Here is a 23061-nt window from a genome sequence, read left to right on the forward strand (position 1 = left end):
TCAGAATTCTTTCAGTATTCCAAGTGGAAAGACGTTAGAGTGAATGAGTCTGTGCTGGCAAGAACCCACAAAATCTGTGTCAGCAACTCTGTGTATTTGTCGACTCAGTTCCTCTTGTATATTTATAAGGCAGTTGACAAAGTGCCTCAGATATTCTGATTCTTGTGATTATCTCCTGAAGGACTGCAAAAGTCTCTTTTAATGCTGCTCCAAAAATGTATGGTGATAAAAGAATTAATACTGCTCTGTCACTCCATGAAGAATCATTTTACCTGTGCCCTCCTCTGTAATCACTGCACTTGGAACAGAGTTTGTGAACAGGGACTGCACTCACTTTTGGGGCGGTACAACCAGTCCATGTTGGCTCTTCCTGTTTTCCAGTTTCCTGCTTTTCCTTCAGACCCTTTAGAGTTGACATTTTATGTCATTTGGGTAATTTGAAATATTTACTTTATTATCATCCAGTATCGTACTGCTAATCTGTCACATCAATTAATTGCATGATGGTGTGGAAATCATGCAAGAAAATACAACTTCAGTCCTGAAATCAAGGGCGGAATTTGCATCTAACCCAAAAGGACCTATTTGCTCTCTCTTCAGAACTCAGGTGAGCCAACAGATCATCAACAGAATTCCAAAAATTGACTGAAACCAGCTGATTCATCTACCACGTTATGAAATATTGTTGGGGTTTGTTGCAGGGCTGTATAATAATTTTCTCATTCATCCTGATAACGGCCTGCTGATTTTCTCTCCAGGTTTGAAATCCTTTGCTTTGACTTTGTAATACTGATAATATCTGTCAGAGAGATTTAAATCCACTATTTAAATAAATAAATTTAAATAAACAGTAACTCCATTAAACTCATCTGTTTTTACAAGACACAGTAATCAAAGTGAAAATACAAAAGCTTATAAATTAATGTATAATAAATCATTCTCAGAGGCTGAGTGCAGGATCCTTATGAACCTTCAGAGATAATACAGGCTAATTAAACTAAACTCGGTGAGACTGAGTAATTAAGAGCAAGATTTTATTAAAGCATCTGACAGCAAATTATTTTTGCCTTGTGTTTTGCTGTTCTGTCCTGACTTTTATGGGAAAGCTGTTGTGATACTGACATTGAAAAAGTGACTCTTATGAGAAGTTTGTCATGACACCAACACTGAGCAGCCTTACTCAGACTGTGAAATACAGCATGAAAACATGAAGTAGAAGACTGAGCCTTTATGCCTGGATCAATCCTAAGAGGAGAACATCTGAATGCCTGGATCATTCCTACAGGAGAACATCTGTATGCCTGGATCATTCCTACAGGAGAACACTTGAATACCTGAGTCCATCCTGCAGGAGAATATCTGAATGCCTGGATCACTCCTACAGGAGAACACTTGAATATCTGGATCAGTCTTACAGGAGAACACATGAATGCCTGGATCAATCCTACAGGAGAACACTTGAATGCCTGGATCAATCCTACAGGAGAACACCTAAATGCCTGGATCACTCCTACAGGAGAACACTTGAATATCTGGATCAGTCTTACAGGAGAACACCTGAATGCCTGGATCAATCCTACAGGAGAACACTTGAATGCCTGGATCAATCCTACAGGAGAACACCTGAATGCCTGGATCAATCCTACAGGAGAACACTTGAATGCCTGGATCCACCCTACAGGAGAATATCTGAATGCCTGGCTCAATCCTACAGGAGAACATTTGAATTCCTGGTTCAATCCTACAGGAACACATTTAAATACCTGGATCACTCCTACAGAAGAACACCTGAATGCCTGTATCCAGGCCACAGGAGAACACTTGGTGGAGGGAGCTGTTGGCTGGGCACTCACGTGGTAGAGCGGAACCGTGTTGTTCTCGGCCAGGGAGAAGCTGAGCACGTCCTGCTGCCCTGGCTCCAGCCTGACGCTCACAGTGGAGGCCAGCACCGAGGGGCTGATGGGGTAGCCGGGGTTCCCTGGGGCTTTGCCCTTTTTCCTGGACCTCCGGCTTGTGTCCCGCTTGCTGTCCTTCTGCGCCAGGGGCTCCTCCTGGATCACCAGGATCTTGTCGTCGCTCAGGTAGCGCAGCAGCGAATTCTCAGAGTCAGTGGTTGGAGGGGGAGGAAGGCAAAAAGAAACATTAGGAAGAGGAAACAAGCACAGAACCATTCTGCCTGGCCAGAGATCATCACTGGGTCCTGTTAAACTGGGAAAAGTTGTGTGAATGTCCAGGGAATTGTGAGGGCTCTCCCTTGTTGCTATTGGACACGAAAAGAGTACACAGAAGCTTGGTGAGTTCAAGAGAGAAAAAGAGCCAATTTTATTTCTACCCTCTCAATATATAGAATTCCGAAAGTGACAGTGGATTGGAGGATGAAATTGCCACCTCCCCAACCACACTGGTCAAACCAACAGTCCATCAATTCTCTCCTCCCACAAAGAAGAATGTAAAACAATCATTATTTACATGAACAGTGCGTGAGACCTCCAGTAGTAATATGTAAACATCAGAAGGCATAGAGAACTTTTAAAAGAACTTTAGCACTTTCAAAAGAACTATAAAAGAAAACTTAACCCTTTTAAAAGTCAGGGCAACACTCCCTGGACTCCGTTCCACATTTACTGCCACCATGGATGGTGAAAGGGAGCAGACACAGAAAATACTACTGGGTTGTATCATGCAGGGAGCATCTTTGGAACCATTCCAGACACCAGGACTGTAATTTCAAGGAATTTGACAAGCTGGAATAATGGTTTTAAGGAGATGTGCAGCATACTTGGGCACAGTTTCAAAATGGGAGCCGGCCAGGCAACAAGTCTGTTACTGTCTGCAACAGTGAAATATGAGCTAAACACACATCAACAGATTTGGAATAAATGAGAAAAGGCTTGTGCTCTAAATGAAATTTATTTTCTCTTGGAATGGAAGTTTACTTTAAAAAGTAGTTTAAAATCCTGTATTGATCTTCAAGAGTATCATTCTTTTTTTGTCACGTTTTTTGGAGTCAAGTTGAACTCCTCTCAGCTTCCAGACCATGCCTAAAAGATTCTAAAAAATAGTATTCAAGAATCTTCAACAGTCGGTGTCACAATAAATATGGTTGTATATTTGAAGAATATTCTTTTGAATTACATGTTTTCTTTTTGCCAGAGGAAATAAAGGAAAAAAGAAACTATGCAATCACTTTTCTTTCTTGCAAAGTTCATAATTCCCACTGGGATCAATGGAAGTTTATGTGATTAGAACTGCTGGTCTGAACACTGCCAGTACAGTTGCTGATTCCTGTTCCAAATTTTAATTCATACTGATCAAAATGTTCTCAGAGGATGCTACTTTACATCTGTAACATCACTTAACTGTTTTCTAGAGCTGTGCAGATTTAGAACTGATTGCTTTTAACACATATCTGAGCCTTCAAAGTACTTTTTCCCTTGATGTTTATGTTTCTTTATACTAGAATTAAATTCCTCCTACTAATACAAATTTTTAATTTTCAGAAATAGAAACAGAAATGCACAGACACTAAACAGGCTATTTGATATCTTCTGTGACACCTTAAAAAAAGAGATTTTTTTTTTCCCTTTGATGCTCCTTAAGCAACAAAGAAAAAACATCTTGGAGAAGGGCAGAGAAAAAAAAATACTCACCTCTGCTTCCCCTCTTGTACATGTTCTGTTCTTTGGACTCCCCTATCCAGCTGTACTCAGTAGGCATCGAAACTGGCCTCAAGTCTCCTGCAAACAAGGCAAAGAAAACCAGTGTAACTTTTGAAGGCTAGGAATGGCAGGCTGCAGGGTCAGTAAAAATTCCAGGTGTGTCACAACCCCTCAGAGCGGTCCATCATTAGAGCTCTGGCCTTCAGGGTCAGTGAAACATCCCAGAGCCTCCTCTTCAGCACCCTGGCCTCAAGGGAAGCACCACCAGCTTTGGTGAAATTCCTTGTAAATGTGAAGCAGATTACAAATTTATTTGAAAACTCTGCTCTGTATGAACTTCCTCACTCATTAAGCAGGTGTTGGGAGTAAAGGGAGAAGCACATTTGAAGGGGCTGAAAATGCTGTAGGAAAAGTAGAGAGAGAGAATTAATACAGAGGCAACAACACAGATCTATCAGGGAAACATAAAACCCCCCTGGCCTGGGAAATCACACGGTGAGAAATGAGGGAATCTCATTTCAAGGAACTTTAATTTCCACTGGCTCGGGAGGAAAACCTGGGGCACAGTTTGGGGACAGCAGCCAGCAAAGAGGACTCAGCCACTGGAGTTTCAATCCGTGGGATTTCATGGCTCTGGGGCAGTGAGACCCTGATGTGCCCAAGCCATTCCCTACCCGAGCACCAGAACAGGGATGGCAGGGCAGCAAACCAGGAGCACCCCCAGATCTCCTGAAGGTCAGAGGGGTGATATCTGGGGCACTGAGATTTGCCCATATTACACCTTCGTGCACACCATGAAATTTAGTGGATAAATAATCCTATGGAAAAATACATTTCATTGTCTGCCTCACAGCTGAGACTACCTTCAACTACAAATGTAGGATTCAACTCCTAATCCTTAGAAGAGCAATATCAATTAAGAAAAAAACCTCAATTAAGAAAAAATAATCACTAATATAAAAAGATAGAGAAACAAGAGTATAAATTTAAAAACAGAAAACAGGAAGGCACAAAGCAAGTCAAGATCGTCGTAACCAAACCGAGCAGTTTTTCTGTAAAGAAGGGAAAGATCTGAAGCTCTGAGATGATTTATACACAAATACAGATATCACAGCACATCAGAAATAGAAATTCAGGGCAGGAATCGCACAAGACAAATGAACGAGTGATTTTGTAAACTGCTTATTTCGCTTCCAAGTCCTTTCCCAATGAAAAGTAACCTATAAATTGTTTTGAGATTGCAGCTTGGATATTTTTCTGAGGAGCAAAAAATTGTTGTGTACAAGGATACCAGAATAAAGTGAAAGAAAAAAAAATTGTTTATGATGGTTTTGCCTCTAACACATAAATGGAAGAGGTTTGATATGCATTGCCACAAGAGCTCTTTAGACCAGAGCATTTTAGAGTCAGAAAAATAACAGAGTATAATACTAAGTAAAACAAAAAACTCACTGCGACGTTGTCAAAAACAAGCTTAATTTTCACAAATACATTGAAAAAAATGGACTTTTTATTTACCTTCCTGGATTTTGCATATCCTATCAATACCCATCACCTGCCTGAGTACCCATCCACCTACCAGCTGCACAGGGGACTTATTTCTAATAATGGCTGAAGTCCAAGGCTGGAATTTTGGAGCAGTAGTTTGTGTCAGCCCAAGCAGTAATGAAAGTGGCTGCTCGGCCATGAAAGGCTTCAGAAGTTGTATTTTCATTTCTTTGCCCATGGCTCTGTGGTTCCAGCACCAGTTTGTTGAAGCTGCCATAAATCCTGTCTTTTTACCGAAAGACACATTGTCACCTTGATGATTGATGTCACCTCAGTCAGAAAGTACAAAACCTTCCACTACGGTAGAACATCATCTGCATGTCTGTTAATCAACAGATTAATTAAATCTGTATTAAAAAAAAAAAAAATCTGGTTTAGCAGTCATTTTTGAGAGAAAGGCGTATTTCAGAGACTTGAAAACCAAAATCCTTCTGGATTTCAATAAAAATTGTCCATCACAGACAAAAAAAATCTTGTGTACTCCTGGGATCAGGCAGAGACCCCAATATTTTAAGTCACCATACAGGAAGAATTGATGAAAGCAAGCCAAATACACCCATCTGGCTCCAATTCTAATCACAGTTAAGATTTCTCTTTATCTTTCTTTCTAATTTTGTTTTAAAATGATGTCACTTCCCAAGGAGATAAAGAGTGAACATTACTGGTCCCAAGATGGAATCCTGTTCTTCAGCATCACAGCTCTTTCAAACATCAAGCAGATGACTGAAGCAGTTACTAAAAATATCCTGCCTATAACAAAGATTTATTAAGATTTCCTACCCTGAAAAGGTTCTGTGTGCATATACACACACCATCAAGTCCATTCTGCTTGCCATTTTTACCAGAAATCCAGCTGCAATCAGCAAATTACAACAGCAGGAGGGAGGTTCTGTGTAACTGATAAGCAGAAGATAAATACTAAGAGCAGGAGGCAGAGAAACTGCATTTAAGAACATCCCTGGTAGCAAACCCCACACCAGACTCAGCAGCAGCAGAATCAGGGACTGCAGTGCTTTAAGAGTTTTCTTTTTTCCCCCCACTGTGCTCCCTTTCAGCTGCTGTTGGATCTTCCACCAGAACCACTCTTGGGATTCTCTCCCCTGAACTGCAGCAGGATTTTAGTACCTGTGTTCTTCACAGACACATTTTCCTTTACTGCTCCGAGCTTCTGAGAGGTTTTCCCTTTCCTGAATTTCAAAGACAAAAACTTAGGGAGTTGCTGGGGCTTTAAAAAAAAAAATGAGAGAAGAAAAGGCCTCAGAGTAGGTGAATAAAGTACTTAGGGATGGCTTGCCATATATAAAAAAATATAGATCTCAAAATACAGCAGCTGCCCACAGAGAACACTATGGTCTTTTCTTTCTCTGATGCTCAGAAATAATGCCATTTTCAAAATCAGACATAATTCCAGTTTTCAAAAGAAATCTCCTAGCTGAAATCTGTAAGCTTTACAAAACTGTCCTACTGCCTTGAAAATAAAGCAACTGAAAATACATGGACCATACTCTGCTGTATTTCAGCAGTATTTTTCTCAAACCCATTAAACACCAAGTAATTCAGTTTAAACAGAGAAGCAAAAAAAAAATATTATCAGTTAATTTTCAACAACACCTCTTAAATAGATCCATAAATACAGATCCACACACTTGTGTACAAGCACGTGTGGTTGTACACCTGTACACTCAACAGGGATTTATGTACACACAGAATTTCTATAGAAAACCAGAGTTAATTATTGTTTAATAGCATTTTATATATTTAGGCATCCTCATCCGAAGATTTTGATGTACAGTTCCAGCACTAATGAGTGCATTGTAGGATACTCCTCATGCATTTAATGCAGTGCTGAATTTTGGAGGGCCTTCCATCTTACAGACACTTTCACACCACAAGGCAGGCCCTTCACTGAAGTTTAACAGCCCAGAACATTGCAAGTGGAATAATCTCCAGGAGTTTGGGAGGGCAAATTGAGTAAATAAAGATGCTGGCTATTCAAATAATATGAATTTAATTATCATTCAACGTTCCAGTATGAACTGCAAAATAACTGTATAAATAACTTACTCCTCACCAGGAATGCTGGTGTGTGATTTTTCTAATTATTCCTCCATGTAAACGTCTGTTTATTGTTCAGAGCCAGCAAGGTCTGACCAGAGTGACAGCTTTTGGGGGTTGTGCAGAGGTAAGAGCACTGTTTGTAAGTCAGGAGAAGGTTGAGGAAATGCAGCCTACCATGGGTGGGGGTTTTCTCCCTTCTCCTCACGCCTGAGGCTCTGCTCCTCTCGTACTCAGAGCCCCCGGGGTGGCCTTCCCCCTCAATCAGGGTGTAGTATTTCCCACTCTCGTGCTCCAGGAAATAGTTTGGAGACTCAGAGCCTTTCATCCCAGACTTTCCAAATTTGCTGATGTCATCACAAGACATTATTCCAATTTCATCCCTAAAAACAGAAGATGATGGAGAAATGAACCATTTAAGGGAGGCTTCCAGCATGCAACCGCCTGTCTCAAATGCTGCAAACAAAAAGTCTTGCAATTAAAATGCTCACTTTGAAAGTGAGGCAATTCAACAATGTAAAATAACAAAACCATCATTAGGTGCCACTTTAATTGTGAGATAAACATTCAGGAGTTTTCTAGGATCTGAAGGAGAACATCAAGAATTGCTTTAATGAGCAGACAAGGGTTTCCCTTGCAGAAATGCTTGAGAATAACATAGAAGTAAATACATAAAAGTAAATCAAACTAATTGATTAAAGACTACTTTAAATACTTTCTTGATTTAGGGCTAAAGCCACATTTTGCTCAGCTAAGTGAAAGCTAAGTCACTCAAAACAATGATATGGTGCTTAATGCATTTTTAGATCTTAATTTTATTAATTATTTAGCTTGATGGTGGGGCTGTTTGCTTTGGTTTTTGTTTTATAAATCTAATTAAATCAAAGTGGAAAAATTTATTTTTCAAAACCTCAAATTCCTTAGGACATAAATACCTGGGGCCATAAAGTCCTGACATAGGGGAGAGAATGAAAACATCCTGGAGTGCAGAGTTGTCCATTTTTGAGGACATGCCCATCGTACTCGTTGGGGTTGTAGAGCTGCTTGTGGGGCTGGTTGGAATCACAGGCTGTAAAAATCAAAAAGGCACATGAAGAATAAATTAATGTTTTCTGTTTTACAAGAAACAACAAAATCTGTGTGCATAATTTTAGGAATTTTGATCTCATTTTTTTTTATTAGCCTTTTTTTTTTTAATTTCTGAAGTTTCTTCCAAAAAGGTGTCCAGTGAAACACTAGGCTTCAAGAAAGTTATGAAAGAAACTGATAAACGACCATTAAATTAATTTAAAAGCCACCTCAAGGGAAAATCTGAGACTCAATCAAAATATGATCTTTAATCAATGCAGAAAATCAATTATCTGAGGAGAAAGGACACACTGTATTAAATGCCATTAATACAGAAGTTAATTACAGAGCTCTGGAATACTTGTACTGAATGAAATGATTGTGTTGGTTTCGGTGGAAGATTTATTGTTAGCAAGGACAGAACATCTTGATTTTATTAAGAAAGCAGAATTCATTGTCCTTTGGCTTTATAGCCATGGTAATACAAATGTGTGTTCTACAGTAAATAGCAAAGAAATATAAATTAACCTCAAATAAATGTCCTTTAGGACTTTCCCTTTTTAAACTTTCACATGACATGGAACACAATTGTTTGATTCAGATGTCACAGAGCAGCTCAAGTCCATGGTCTGCAAGGACTAGAAGGATGATAACCAAATATGCGGGGCAGGATACAGAGATATAAACAAAGAATATGTTTCAACCAAGGTTCAGTCTGTGTTGATACTCAAGAAATAGAAAATATTTTTATTTATAAAAGTTAGGCTTGAATAGATACAGCCAGTTTCTAAGGGTGGAAGGAAAACCCAGCGTTGCAAAATTTGGATGAAAGCTATAAACACAGATCTTTTTCTAAATAAAATGTTTTCTATCCTCTAGAGGTAAACACTGAAATATTTTTATGTGGTTCAAAAAGTAAAAGCAGTCCTAAATACCAAAAGGTGATGATTTTTTAATAAGAATGTCAGTCTACAAAGGGGTCAAAATTATATTATTTCTCTATGTTTATTGTTAAACTAAATAATAAATGGTGTAATTGTTCTGGATCAATTCATTGCGACAGGAAGGATTGTTCCAATTTGAAAAGTTCTCCAAATAAAAAGAAAAAATTACAGTATATGCTGTATTTTATTTGAATGAAGTTGTAGTGTGCAGAGCACTGTTTGCCATTGCAAATGAAAAACAAATATTTTGTCCTGAGTGGGAAAATAATTAGGGAGTCTAAAAATTGAAATAATAATAATAATGTCAGCCAGAAACAAAAGGGGAAAATGGTGTCACAAATCTCACTGAAAGATAATGGAGCACAGAAGTGGCAAATGAAAACTCTGCTGTTGTTAATTGAGCATCAAGGAAAACCCTCTAAAGCAAAAGAACACTACAACAAGGCCAAGTAATACATTTTATAAGGCCTCACAGATTCTGTATCATCAATAATTCATAAATTACCTATGTGGTATAATTTTAAACTTAATTATTGCAGAAGAAAATATTAATAACCTTTTAAAGTGCCTTAAGCAACAATAGAAAACACAACTTTTAAATAAAACTTCCTGCTGTGCACCAACCTGAGGTAACAAATATGATTTCAAGTTCTTATACCCTATTTCCTTTTTGCCTTCCCTAATTATGTACTGCTTTTGTTTTGGTTGATTTTGGATTTTTTTTTTTACCAGCAGAAAATTGATTTCCAGAAAATGGAATGATTTCCATTCCATTTTAAATCAGAATGGAAAAACTGCTCCACGTGTGGACACATAAATAGGTATATAGGCTGCACCATGAAAATAGCACGTGCAGAAAACATGTATGGATCTGGATCTGGAAGATGCCATGAAATACAGCACACCCATGTGTGTTATCCCTTTTTTGTGGCAGTCTGACCTCTGGTGAGCTGCTTCCCTCTCAGTCTGCTTTCTCTGAGTATTTTCCTGCAGCTCGTGGCTGTTTGGCCGTTCCCTGTCCTGCTTTTCCCTGTGCTGTGTTGTCTGCTTATCCCAAAGCCTGTTCTGTGGGATCCAATTTAATCCACGAGCAGCAGAAACCTCCAGAACAACAAACAAAGAAACAAACCCAGAAATTCTCCTCCCAATTCCCCTGCTCTAGAGTCTGCAAAGTGCCAAAGTCAACGAAAGGCGAGGGCACTGCAGCCAACAGGAGAGGGAAGTGAGCTCACTGCTTCCAGCAGCAACAAGCTGTTGTGTCAGCTGTCCAGGAAGCACAGGCTTCAGTGGCATCTTGAAATTTAATCAGGCTGCTTCCAAGTCATTACTGACAATAATAAATGACTCCAGATCCAGGTGAGAGCTGCGGGAAATGGGCAAACCCAAAACCTGCGTCCTGAAACGGATCCAGGTCCTAACACTCGAGCTTGTCCCTGTGGCAGAAAGAATAAAAGATCTAAAACTGCATTTCCATGCCTCATAACAGAATCTACTCTTAAGAATTAACACTGGCAGGGCTGTTTTTGTTTTCCAAAGCAGTTTATATTTTTATTTAAATACTTTACCCCACTATTCTCTGATATAGAAGAAATACACCCCAGGAAGGAGACACTTCAAGCACCCTTTGCTCCTCAGGGGCTCATCAGGGGTGGAGACATCACAAAACCAGAACTGCTGATAATTCCACACGAACAGCTTGGTGCACTTTCACTTTTCCGGCTACCACGACAAAAGTTGGCATTTTTGATGGCAAATGCTGTGCCATACATGCAGTGTGTACAGCACACGCTGTTCACTCTGCCACAGCCTCCAGATCCAGTGCTGCCCATGAATTATGATTCTTCAATGTACAAATATAAAGAGAGGATCTCTCTGGAAGCCCTGTGCAATTGCAATTTCCATTTTGCTGCCCCTGGAGGCTCCATCTGAAGTTCACAAGTAGGTACATGAGCATCTTGCCAGAGCAAAGGGTGTTATTCCTTCAGCATGATGACAGAAAAATCCCCTCTGGGATTTTTCCTGTTCTTCTCCCCCAGGGGAAGGCACAGAGAAAGAAAGGTGGCCCTAAATCCCGCTGTCAGCATTCCTGGGCTGCAAGGTTTACACAGACTCCACAAACTCCTTAAGTGAAGCCACTGTGCAGGATCCAGGCACTCTGAAAAACTAAAGATTTAGAAAATGCCAGGCAGGGAGGAAATCTGCCTAGATAAGCTTGATGGGTTTGTTTTGTTTTACTAATTTAAAAATCATTCAGAAACACATTCATGTATCCAGTGAACCAAACAAAACAGCTCTGAGAAGCTTCCACATGATGGAAGGGCATCAACTTCTTACAGGATGTTAAATGGCATTAAAGACAACCATCAAAAGTTACTGACTTACTGGCAAGCCTTTCCTTTAAAAATTACATTTTGAGTTCTGTGTTTCAGCCAGTTTTTCCTGCTGTAGGAAGAAGCAGCTGTGATGTTCATAATGGTCTTTTATTTTTTTGCTTGAGCAGGATTTCAAGGAGTGAGTACACAGAAAATACCAGGTTCTATCATCCCTACTACCAAAAACTCCAAGTGCATGAGAAGTGTGCCAAGGAGCAGAGCTCTCCTGGAATTTGATGGATCTGACACACTTGATCACAAACAAGAAGGTGACAATCTGTGAAATAATGGAAACAGGGAGGCACAGCTGCCACTGCCAGGCAGAGCAGCCACTGAACCTTGTTCTTCATAAAACTTTCTGTAAATGTTCTTTCCTTGTCTGAATTCCTGTGGCTCCCAGAGTCACCAAAACACGGAGGAAACACTCTGATCATTGCCACACTTATTTATCCCAGCACTCTGCTTCAGAGGAGTTTGGGAGAGGCTGCTGGTCCTTTCACTGGAAGGTAAAATTCCAGGGTTTTCTCTTGAATAAAGGATTTACCAGGACCTTGCAGCATTGCAGCAGCCACCTTACCTGCAGTGCCAGAGGCTTCCACCTCACATTCTTCAGAAGGGCAGGAGCAGAAACCAGGGTATTCTGAGGACGTTTTTTCAAGGTTAAAATCACTCCATTTGGGTCTTCCCACAGTGCATTTACTAGGTTCTTTAACTGCCAGCCAACCTAAGGAAAAAGTCCATAATTGAATTTTGAAAGCTTTCCATTTAACTTGAAATGTGAGGGAAATGTTCTGTTAACCAGCAAGGTCTATTACAACCTGCTCCTTGCAAACACAAGCAGTTTTTATAAACTCTGTTGGACTGAAATCATGCTGCTGCAGCTGGATTTTATCTTTTTTTTTTTTTTCTTTAGCCACGTTCCTGAACAAAATAAGGCAGAAGTGAGCACTGCTACCCTTTCAATAACTTGTGAAATCATGGAACATTTTAAATCAGAAGATGAGGTCTAGAAGTCATGAAATCGTTTCAGTCTGGGTTCTGAGTTGCAACAGGGAGTGCTGAGGAGGAAGCCAGACTGTGCTGGAACAACAAATGCAGCATGTATGTAAGAGCTGCAAGTCCCTGACTGGAGATAAATGATCATTTATTGGTTTGTCTTACAGCCCCTGGACACAGCTGAGTCGCCAAGTGACTGTAAATTGCAAACAGAGCCATAAAAAAGGAAATCACTGCTACTGTAAGGATGTGCCACTCAGAAAAAAAAAACTACACAGAGACATTTCTCAATCATCTTGATTATTTAAACAGGAATTTACCATGAATTATTTATACACAAAACCAGAAAAAAATATTTTTAGGGCTTATTTCTTTCCCCTGCCTTTTCTGTCCCAGTCAGAGCAGATTTTTAGGGCAGTAGTTCATGGCCATGGTAAAGATGTGCCATAAATGCAGTGACTGCCACAAATCTGAGCAGAGCTGCATGAGCAGGAATTGGGATGCTGTGTCCATACAGCAATTCCCAGACCCAACCTTCCCGAGGCAGCTGCATCAGCCCTGACAGGAGCTTGTGCGAATGAAAAGCTCAGTGAATCCCAGAACAGCACCAATGCATGCAAGCAGTAAAAATCTTTATACTGGCCATGTTTGACCTGTCAGAGTTCACTAATAACATTTTAATCACAGTTTCTCTTCTGATCAAAGTGTGAATTCCTGTTGGATTATGGATTTTTTTATTTAGAGATGGGGCAAATGAGATATTTTATTTTCAATATCATATAAAAAATAAAATAATATAAATATTATAATTCACACTATTACAATCAAAACCCAACTATTTTCTAATTACAATCTATTAGAAATATTTCTTAACCTATCAACTTTAACCACACTATACTACAAATACTTTAATTATCTGAAATGACCCCTCATCAATCTTACTACATCTTTCATAATTCTATTTTTCTAAAATATCTAATTTTATTTACAAAACAGTCCTTTAAAACTTATTTCTAATTCCATTTCTCTCTCAACGCTATCTATCCTTTTCTATAACCTTTCTAAATAAATATTTCTTATCTCAAAATTTACATACAAATACACACTACATACACCTTCTATCAAACTTTCTCTACAAATTCATTTCCCACACATTCCCAATGCTGTTAAAAACAAGGAAAATAAATTATTTAGGTGCTCAGGCACAGAGCAGTCTGCATTCACCCCCTTGTTATATCAGGTGGAGTTTACAATGACTTCCTCTTAGAGGGAGATAATATCTGATTACAGAAAAAGGTGAAGGGAAAATAGAAGACAACCTCCAAGAGACTGGAACTAAAATGCTCTTCTAAGGGCAGAAGAGAATTTGGGCTATGGCTGTAAGCTTCCCAGCTGCCTCCACAGGGGGCCAAAGCCAGGATCCCACTGTGAACGTCCACCTGGGACAGAACTGCAAGGTGTGCCGGAATTCCAAAAAGGCTTTTAAAAACTTTTAAAAGTTCTGATCTATTTTTAATGCTGCTGTTCTATTGAAAACTTTGTAAAAATGCACTGGCCACAGGAAACCAGACAACAGCAGTAATTGTAAATAGGTCACATCCAAACAAATGCAAGGATGGCAGCTTGCATCCCAGAAAACTCCTCCAGTTTGGGCTGTGTTTATACAAGCACAGGGGCCATATATTTTCCTTCTTTTTTACTCAATTATAGAAATCAAATGGAACTCTCTTTGATTTTTATAGATTGATGTAATTTTCAGCTTGCCGAAATCCTTAGAGTTCCGTGGGCTCCTTTTAGAAAAGAATGATAAATAATTAAGTTAATGATAAATTATTCCAGTGAGAACCTTAATGACAAAACCATTAAATACCAAGATCTATCAGAGAACTGTCTGCACTCATTACTACTGGGCAATGATAAAATGCTCTCAGGAATTTGGACAAGTTATTATAAATTGTATTACTAAAAATAGCTTTGAAAAAAGAGAAGCCATTACAGTGGATTAAAAATCTTAGTTGAAAACCAGTCCTTGAGTCAGATTTTGACATTTACTCCTAAAGAATCAGTCTTTAAAGCAATAACTGACTTCTAGCTCTGGTAAGATGCATTCTCCACAAAGGCATTTTGCTCCTTTTACACTTTTAGCACATACAGTCAAAATCAAATTCTCCAAAATGGGTTAAGCTATTTCAGCAAGGAAAGTTAAATTAAATTAGAATAATGAAAAATAAAAGTCTAGTGTGATTTTTTTTCCTCCATAAATGAAAATGGATGCTAATTTAGATGCTAAAGATGGCAGAAACACAGAAGAATGCAAAATAATTCACTCAAAATGGTCAGAGAGGCAGATGTTTGACATTTTCATAGTTTACACTTAAAATTGACACAATCATTACTTTATATTTGTTTATTCATCCTCAGTGTGGAAAGAAGAACTCCAGGTAAAAAGAAACCTGTGGACTCCTGTCCATATTAAAGGATTTGTTAGTTTTCTTACAGAAACTATGTGGTGGAAAATTAAGAATATAGCAACTTAAAAAAAAAAATTAGTTCCAAAAATATTCATTGCTAAAACAATAAATTCCTTTACTAAGAAATTCCACAATGCTAAGGTGATTTTGTAGACCCAAACCTGATAATTCTGTAGCTGGGACTCCTTAACTAAGATGCTGAAAAAAACATTAAAAGCATAACCCACTTTAATTAACTGCAAAGCAGTGTTTTTTAGTTCTCCAGTATCTTCTTTAGAAGACTGACTTTGCTCCTTCTCATTCAGAAGATCTGGATTTGCATGAATGGGATTTGGAATGCATCCTACCAGCAGTAGGGGTTTCAGCATTGTTATAAATCCCAACTCTGTTCATGCTGGAAAAGCACCTTTTCTCCCTTTTCAAAAGAAAGCCGACCTGCCTGGGGATGACTCACTGCAGATCTGTAGGAAAAATTGATAAAAAAATTTCCTAATGCTACAGATGCACACACAAAATAAAAAATCAATGCATTTTTGGGTGTCTGCAGAGGCATGAAGTGCATGATGCATTTGTCTGTCAAAGGGAACTGAGAAAACTGCTGAACTGCTGAGCAGGGTGGTGTTTATCAGAGCATTCCAGTGGTCCGAACCCTCACAGCAGTTTTTCACCTCCCTGCCAATTGCTTCCAAACACGATACCTATTTGTTGTGGTAGGAATTCAGAAGTAAAATTTAACTCAGATTGTGGAGCTGGGAGTGCACAGGGGACAGAGGACAGGTTCCTTTCTCTGCTTTTCCTGAAAGTTCTGGGGACAAGGCTTCCCAGTTCCTTCACTGCCTTACCAAACCCTATCAGGATTCTGAAAAACAGAAGAGTTTTAAGAAATACAGAACCACTGAGTGCACCTCGCAGCAGGGAGGGAGGTTACACTTTAATTTCCTGGGGGACTTGTGCCTGCTCTGTTCACTGGATCACCTGGGGTGGCAGACACAGAGCCATAACTAACAGGAATTTAAAATCTCACTTTTCAGGCATTTGGTCTGGAAATCAGTTATGCCAAATATTTTCTAAATATTAATATCCTACTCTATTGCAAACCACCTGAAAACAAGTAATTCTGCTCTGACTGCAGTAACCCCTCACAGGAACCAGGACAGATGTTTCCCCTCATGACTCTTCAAATACATAAGCAAAGCCATCTGGATATTTACTTGAACCTGAAAAGTTTGACCTCTCTTCCTATTTGCATAAAAAAAAAAAATCAGCTGGTGTAAACCCAACTTTTTTTTAAGGAAGCAGACTATCATCTTTTCATATTTTACGTAATTCACTTTGCCTCATTAGGGAATTAATCAAGGGAGCTGGTTTGATTAAGATGGAAATCAGAAATTATTATTAGACAAAAATGTGCTGGAAGATCATAAGACTTTTCTGTCACTGAACGGGAAGCTCGTCATTAACACCTGTAGCTGATTCACTCTCATTAATATTCGAGCTGCTCCTAACAATAATTGATGATGGAAAACCAAATGTTCTCCCGTTATCTTACATAGTTATTTTCATTAACTAATGGAGAAACACAGCAAGAATCCAAGAAGAAGCAAGATCTACTGCTGGAAGAGAGGCTTTGCTGAGCCTTTCTGAAAGGCAGGATCTGGAGAATAACTAACATGTGGCACTGTGTTTGGAAACAGAAGGACATCTTTTGGGGAAAGAAGTTCAAATTCTCATGACAGCTTTTGTCCTTTTTTTTCCCCCTCTGCTTGCATTTCCCAACGCAGAGTGTGCTGAAACACAGATGGTGTGACCTGGCACTACTTTTACAGAATTACCTCCACCTAAAATGAGCTCTCATTAGGACTCGTATTTACAATTCAGCAAACAGACACCGAGGGTATTAATTCAATGACTGTCTTCACACAAATAAATTAGTGCTGAAATGATTTCATTGCGCCAGGCTCTTGACACACTTAATTTCAAGCATGTAATTTGACAGTCAACAGTATGAAAGGGCATTAGGCTGCTGATCATGTATTTAGAATTAAAGTATATTCGGGGTTTGAAGAGGCATTTTAAGGTCACTTAGTCCAGCCCCCCTGCCAGAAGCAGGGACATTCTCAAGGGGGTTGCTCAGAGCCCTGTCCAACCTGGCCTAGGACACGTCCAGGGATGGGGCAGCCATAGCTGCTCTGGGCACCCTGTGCCTGTGTTTCACTGCAAAAAAATTCCTTCCTTACATCTGATCCAAATCTCCCCTCTTTCAGAATAAAGTCGTTGCCCCTCTACAACAGACCCTACTAAAAATCTGTTCCCATCTTTCTTCTATGCCCTTGAAAGCACAGGATCCATCATTCCAAGGAATGAACCTCGAGTGTGAAAATGCAACTACTTCAGTTAAAACCTGCAGCTGTTTCAAGAGAATATAAGAAACATGTAGCACAACAGATTTATTACAGATATTTCTGTGGCCTCTTGCTCTGGCACAGCAGTGTTTTATGCCTTAAGGAATTGTTTCTCTTTCTGGTCTTTATTGCCTCTGTCTGTGGAGAAAGAGGAATTCTGTCTCAGCCCCAGCTGGCTGAGTTAACCAAACTGAAAATCCTTCAATAATTTCTCTTCCTATGAGACAGATTACACATTTTCCTTTCTACCCATTACATTTTTTTAATGCTCCTATCTAACTTAACACCTTTGATAGCTGTAAACGACCTGAAGATCACACACTATTTCAGACAAGATATTACTAATGTCAAGACAATGGTATCCAAACTCAGTTTCTCCTGGAAACCTGTTCCTGATTAATTCCAAGTTCATCTTTGCCATTTTCAGTCACATCAGCTCTATGGTGCTCAGTTGGGTTGGGATTAATTACTGCATTCTGACTCCTGGAGTCTTGCCAGGGGCTCCTGAGTAACATCGAGCTTTCAACAGGAATTACTAAAAGCTTTACTATTGCTCTCTGTCCTATGAAATAACCTTCAAATCCTAACCCTCACAAAAAAAAACCCAAAAAACCCCCAAAAAACCAAAGAATAGAAGACAGAGAAATTCAGTTTTCCCTTGTTTACAAATCACTTCTCTATCCAGAAGTAGACAAAATATTTCACAGGTGATCAGGTAGATGAATCAATATTTATCTGGTCTCCAATATTTTCATTGTCTGAAAAACGAAAAAGGAAATTTTCCTTTCTAAAAAGGAAAATTAACACAATTTAATTTTCATAAGTTTATGCCGAAAAATGATTACAGTATAAAATCTACTATTTGAGCTGAGCAGCAGAAAATACACCACCTAAAGAGTAATTGTTAATCTTGCAAACAAACAAGTGCTACAGTGGCATCTTTAGTGCTTCTGTAGAATTTTATAGAGGAGGAAGTAAAAATCTACAAGGCACTGGTAGAATTGGTGCCTGTTGTTGTATTGTAGGGAAAAATAAAGAGTTAGGGTGGCAGTAATTTAGAATGTATAACTTATTCTTAAAGTCTCTTATGCTGTTTTATTAAAATCTTATAAGCAAGAAGAACAAGCAGAAAAGCAAATAAGGAAATTGGATAATGATTAAATGATCTTAACAGCCAGTGGTGAATCCCCTGCTTTAATTTCTTGCTTAAAGTACTATTATTTTTTCTTTGATCTTTGTAATTGTACTACAGAGTGTTCCTTAGTTAGACCAGATTCCACGTGGAAAGGCTTTTATTTCTCACCTTTTCAGCTGTTGCATTACATAATTTGGAAGCAGCTCTCCTTTAATACCTCCTGAACACTTTTTAACTCTCAACTCCATAGAAAAGCTTTTGGAAAAATAAAGTAAAACTGTAAAAAGTTGTGACCATTCCCTGGAGAGTCTGTTCAGTGCCCAACCACCCTCTGCAGGGAGAACGTTTTCCTGAAATCCACCCTAACCCTGCCCTGGAACAGCTCCAGGCTCTGTAATCTCATTTTCACTCTTTCAGCACCACAGTTCTGCCCTACCCTTGCCCTGGACAGCTCCATAACTCCTGTGAAAAATGCAGAGTGCTGCAGTTGGGAATTTGAGGAGGATGCTGAGGAGGGTCATGCATTAGGATGACAAACTGGAAGTGCTCAAATTAGCCACCTTACTAAAAAAAAAGTGATGAGCTAATTTGATTGCATCCTGAAAATACCTAAAAGAGAAACCTGCTCTCCAATTTAAGAGATAAAAATACATCAAGATCAAAGGACTGGAAGCTTGTGCCAGACAAATATAGACTACAAATAAAATTACTTTTTCCCCCCCAGCAATGAGAATAATTAACTACCGGAGGAATTTATTTCAGGTTGTGGGAACATCAGGGAAAGTTTTAAAACTCAAAGGATCATATTAAATGAATATGAATTTGTCTAGAAAATACACTGGCCTAGTTCAGTCAAAATCAGATTAAATGGTGCTGGTAGTCAGCTGTGGGATTGGAATCTGCTAAAAGAGATCCATAATTTCTCTGCCCAGGAAAGTATTTCCAACAGTGGCAGGACAAAATGACATTTTTAAATCATCTTCAGAAGAGCTTCTTCCAAACACATTGTGTTGAAGGGGATTTATATTTGATATAATATAAAATATTGGTACCAAAGTGCTACAGAAACATCAATCTTAAACAAATGTCTTGGTTAGGATAACCAAAATAAAATCTTCTCTGGAAAACCTGTAGGAGCACCAGAGATCTGCAAGTCCTCTGACCCCCCCCAGTCATTGTTTTCAAATGGGTCACACCCCTTTTTATGAGCTGATCGTGATAATATCAGAATTTTGATTATGTGGAAATGTAATGAGCTGTTGCCTTTGAATAATCCCAGTCCACTAATGGAAATAATGCTAATTATAAGCAAAATATGGATCATGATAACGTGATAACTGGGGGGAAGAAGGAGCACAGCTGAGGGTGGTTTGCAGCAAGGAGTGCCAGAAGTGACTTAAAGGGCAGACTTGAAGACCTAAGGGATATTAAAATATTAAAACTTCTAATCCATGAGGGGTGAGAGTTGGAGACACACCCCTGAACCATGCAAACACTCACTATTACTGCCTGATTTTCCAAGCTGAAGACATAATGGGACTTTCTCAACCATTTCAAAGCAAGAATAAGTTTCCAAAAGAACCAGTGTCATTTATCTCTTTCCTTGGCTTGTTAGAAACTTCAGAATGAATAATTAATTTATTATGGGGGGGACTTTTTTAGAAAAAATGTCTTTTATGGCACTTGACTCAGCTGTTGGTCCTGTGCCCTCAGGTGGAAAGGGATTACAAGTATCAACCACCTTGAGCCTGCTGTAATAACAGATATGGAAAGAGTTGCTAAAAAAGCCAATTCTTGAGAAGCTGAAGGGGGGATTTCACCTATGGGACTAAAGATTAAATCAGATCTGTCACTTGAAGAGTGTGTTTGATGGAGAAAGCCAGCCTAATGCATATTTCAACTTGTAACTATGACAACTCTCTAATACAGATAAGAGCTGTGTGTTGCATTAACATTTAAAGTGTAAATGAATAAGTTATACTTCTTTTCAAGAGAAAATATTTGCTCTCTAATCATAAGACTTTAATAGCCAGACTTTCATATTCCCACTTCACACAAGTGACAGACAGAAAGAGATTTCTCAATTTTGCAGCTGCTGTTTCTGGAGATGGGGTTCACCAGGACAAAGTGAAACAGCCAAATTAAGAGTTTCTTAGGAAGTTACCATTGTCCTCGTCACTACTCATGCCTAAGAAAAAATAAATACCAGTGTTCATTTCACCTGTAGCTCCAGCAACACTGGAGCTACTTAAATTATATTTAAATTACATACTGCAATACTGAGGTTCAGCATCCACATGCTTATGGGTATCTTAAAAATAAATCTCCATCCAAGAATGCCCAAACCCCAACCCTGGCAGATTTTTATCAACAATTTAATCATTTTTATATCTTCCCCCCAACAGATTCAGAATACACGGCTGTTACAGCACTTCTGCATTATTAATCTGGATCCTGCATTAAACAGAATGCAAAATTCTGTTCAAGAGGAGAAGTTAAACCAGCTGGCAAGTGCATAATGAGAAGTCTAAGAACTTCAAGGAAATATTCTTGGATCTCCTTACATAAGAAGAGTATGATGTTGAACAGCAGCTGTGCAAAATGTAAATTTGGCTTTATCCTTCTGAGCTGGTTATGGACTCAATTTGGGCCTTTTCTTATTCAGAATAAGCAGTGAACATGATGCTTAAAAAGACATAAATAATAATAATAATATAGTTGGGCAAAGAAGAATTAATACTTTTTAACTCTGGGAACAGGCAGAGCCTGCAGCACAGAATTTCCAAAATACTTACCACAGTCTGGTGGTTGACCTGGATCACCTCATCACCAGCATGGATTTTCTTACACTGGTCAGCAGGAGACTGAGGACAAGAGAGAAAAATTTACTTTACGGAGAGGATGTGGAGGTGGAAGGAAAGAGCAGGAATTAAAACAATGAATGTTGAAGGAGGCAAGAAAGCTGTGCCTAAAGAAGTCTTACTGCTGTCAAACAATGATAACTGGTCATATTCATAAGGAACAATTTTTTTTCTGATAACATTTGATGAAGCAATCTAGAATTCCACTTGCCGTTCCAACCTAGAATTCCAGCTGCCATTTGTGGCCAGTTGAGCTATTCCATTGTGTTTAGCTGAGCAGTCACAACCTTGTTAGGAATACCCTGAGTGAATTCACATCTCGTGGAATTAAATCTGTTACAGCACACCCAGGACAGGGCTGGATCAGCCAGGTGTGGGACAGAAATCGGGCTCAGTCCTCTGCAGAGCAGTGTTACCGCTGAGGGGAACTGAAGATACTCTGCACACAAAGGGTATTTTTACCTTCACATACAGCTCCAGCACTTCCAAGACAGTGCTAAATGAACCATTTGAACTCAGAATGTGATAACTTATAAATGGATGTAAGGGACTTGCTCTTCAGGAGATTTTATGTACACACACTATTCACATAATTTTGTGATCCTGGAACTGAAAAACTCCCTTATCCTAAATATAGCTTGTTCTGAGCACATCAAAATGGATTAAAACCCATTGAGGAGCTACTCAAACATGGCCAACTACTATTGTACAAATAATGTTTAGATGCTTTGATGAAATTTTAAATCTGTGAGAGACATCAGGGGCATTCAGGAGATCAGCAGGCTCAGGAGTAGAGAGCTGAGAATTCAAGGCAGATCGTTTGCCCTGTGCAGTGGCTTACAAGGGTGTTCTGCTGACACAGAGCACTCCAACCTGGCATTCAGGAGAAAAAAAACCACAAAGAATTCAAGAGCTGAGACATCACCTTGGAAAATAAATCCCAGCTGAAGCCGGCTGTTCAGCCAGGAGACTTGGACAAGGTGGGAAGTTTACTCTGAGGTACAGGTCAGAGAGAGGAGAGGACTGATTGTCCCTTGTCAAGCAGCGCTGAAACTTTTAAAGCAAAATAATCCTCCAGAAACAGTCCAAGCTCCCTGCCAAGCCAACAGACTCCTAAGAAAGGCAGAAAAGGAGCCACGTGCAGCTGGAGGGGGTGGCCTGGCTCTAATCCTGCTGAGGAGCTGCACAGAGAAAAAGCTGTTACCAAAATGGAGCCAGCCTAAAGCATAAATTGTTAAACACAATAAACACGAGCCACGTGTCAAACACGAAGGAAGGAAGGAAGGATTTATCTGAACTGAAAGTGATGTGGAGAAGTTCGTGGTCATGACCTCACTGCGGGCAAGAGCTCCTCAGCTGCACTGCCTGCAACGCAAAATCCCACTCTCTCCTTTTGTGAATGGAGATTAAAAATATGAGGTGAACAAATAAAAGGAACAAAGAGAAGAGGAGGCAATACAAGAAAAACCCAAATTGCCACTGAGGGGGAAATGACTGCAATTATTTCTGAATCAAATGCCAGAGAGACTCCTCACCCCCAAGGGTCAGCC

The 23061-nt window shown here is 39.3% G+C and overlaps 1 protein-coding gene across 1 annotated transcript in view; it reads right to left on the reverse strand.

Moving 5' to 3' along the window:
* LOC137482323 (connector enhancer of kinase suppressor of ras 2-like) overlaps window positions 1–23061 on the reverse strand; it is a 170855-nt gene that overhangs the window by 39326 nt on the left and 108468 nt on the right. The window contains exons 9-14 of the mRNA XM_068204569.1: window positions 21446–21514; window positions 12224–12370; window positions 8198–8331; window positions 7440–7645; window positions 3652–3737; window positions 1854–2108 (exon numbers count right to left, since the gene is read on the reverse strand). Of these exons, the coding sequence (XP_068060670.1) occupies window positions 1854–2108; window positions 3652–3737; window positions 7440–7645; window positions 8198–8331; window positions 12224–12370; window positions 21446–21514 (897 nt within the window). The remainder of the gene's footprint in view (window positions 1–1853; window positions 2109–3651; window positions 3738–7439; window positions 7646–8197; window positions 8332–12223; window positions 12371–21445; window positions 21515–23061) is intronic.

This window comes from Anomalospiza imberbis, chromosome 14 (genome assembly GCF_031753505.1).
Source record: "Anomalospiza imberbis isolate Cuckoo-Finch-1a 21T00152 chromosome 14, ASM3175350v1, whole genome shotgun sequence".
NCBI lineage: Eukaryota > Metazoa > Chordata > Aves > Passeriformes > Viduidae > Anomalospiza > Anomalospiza imberbis.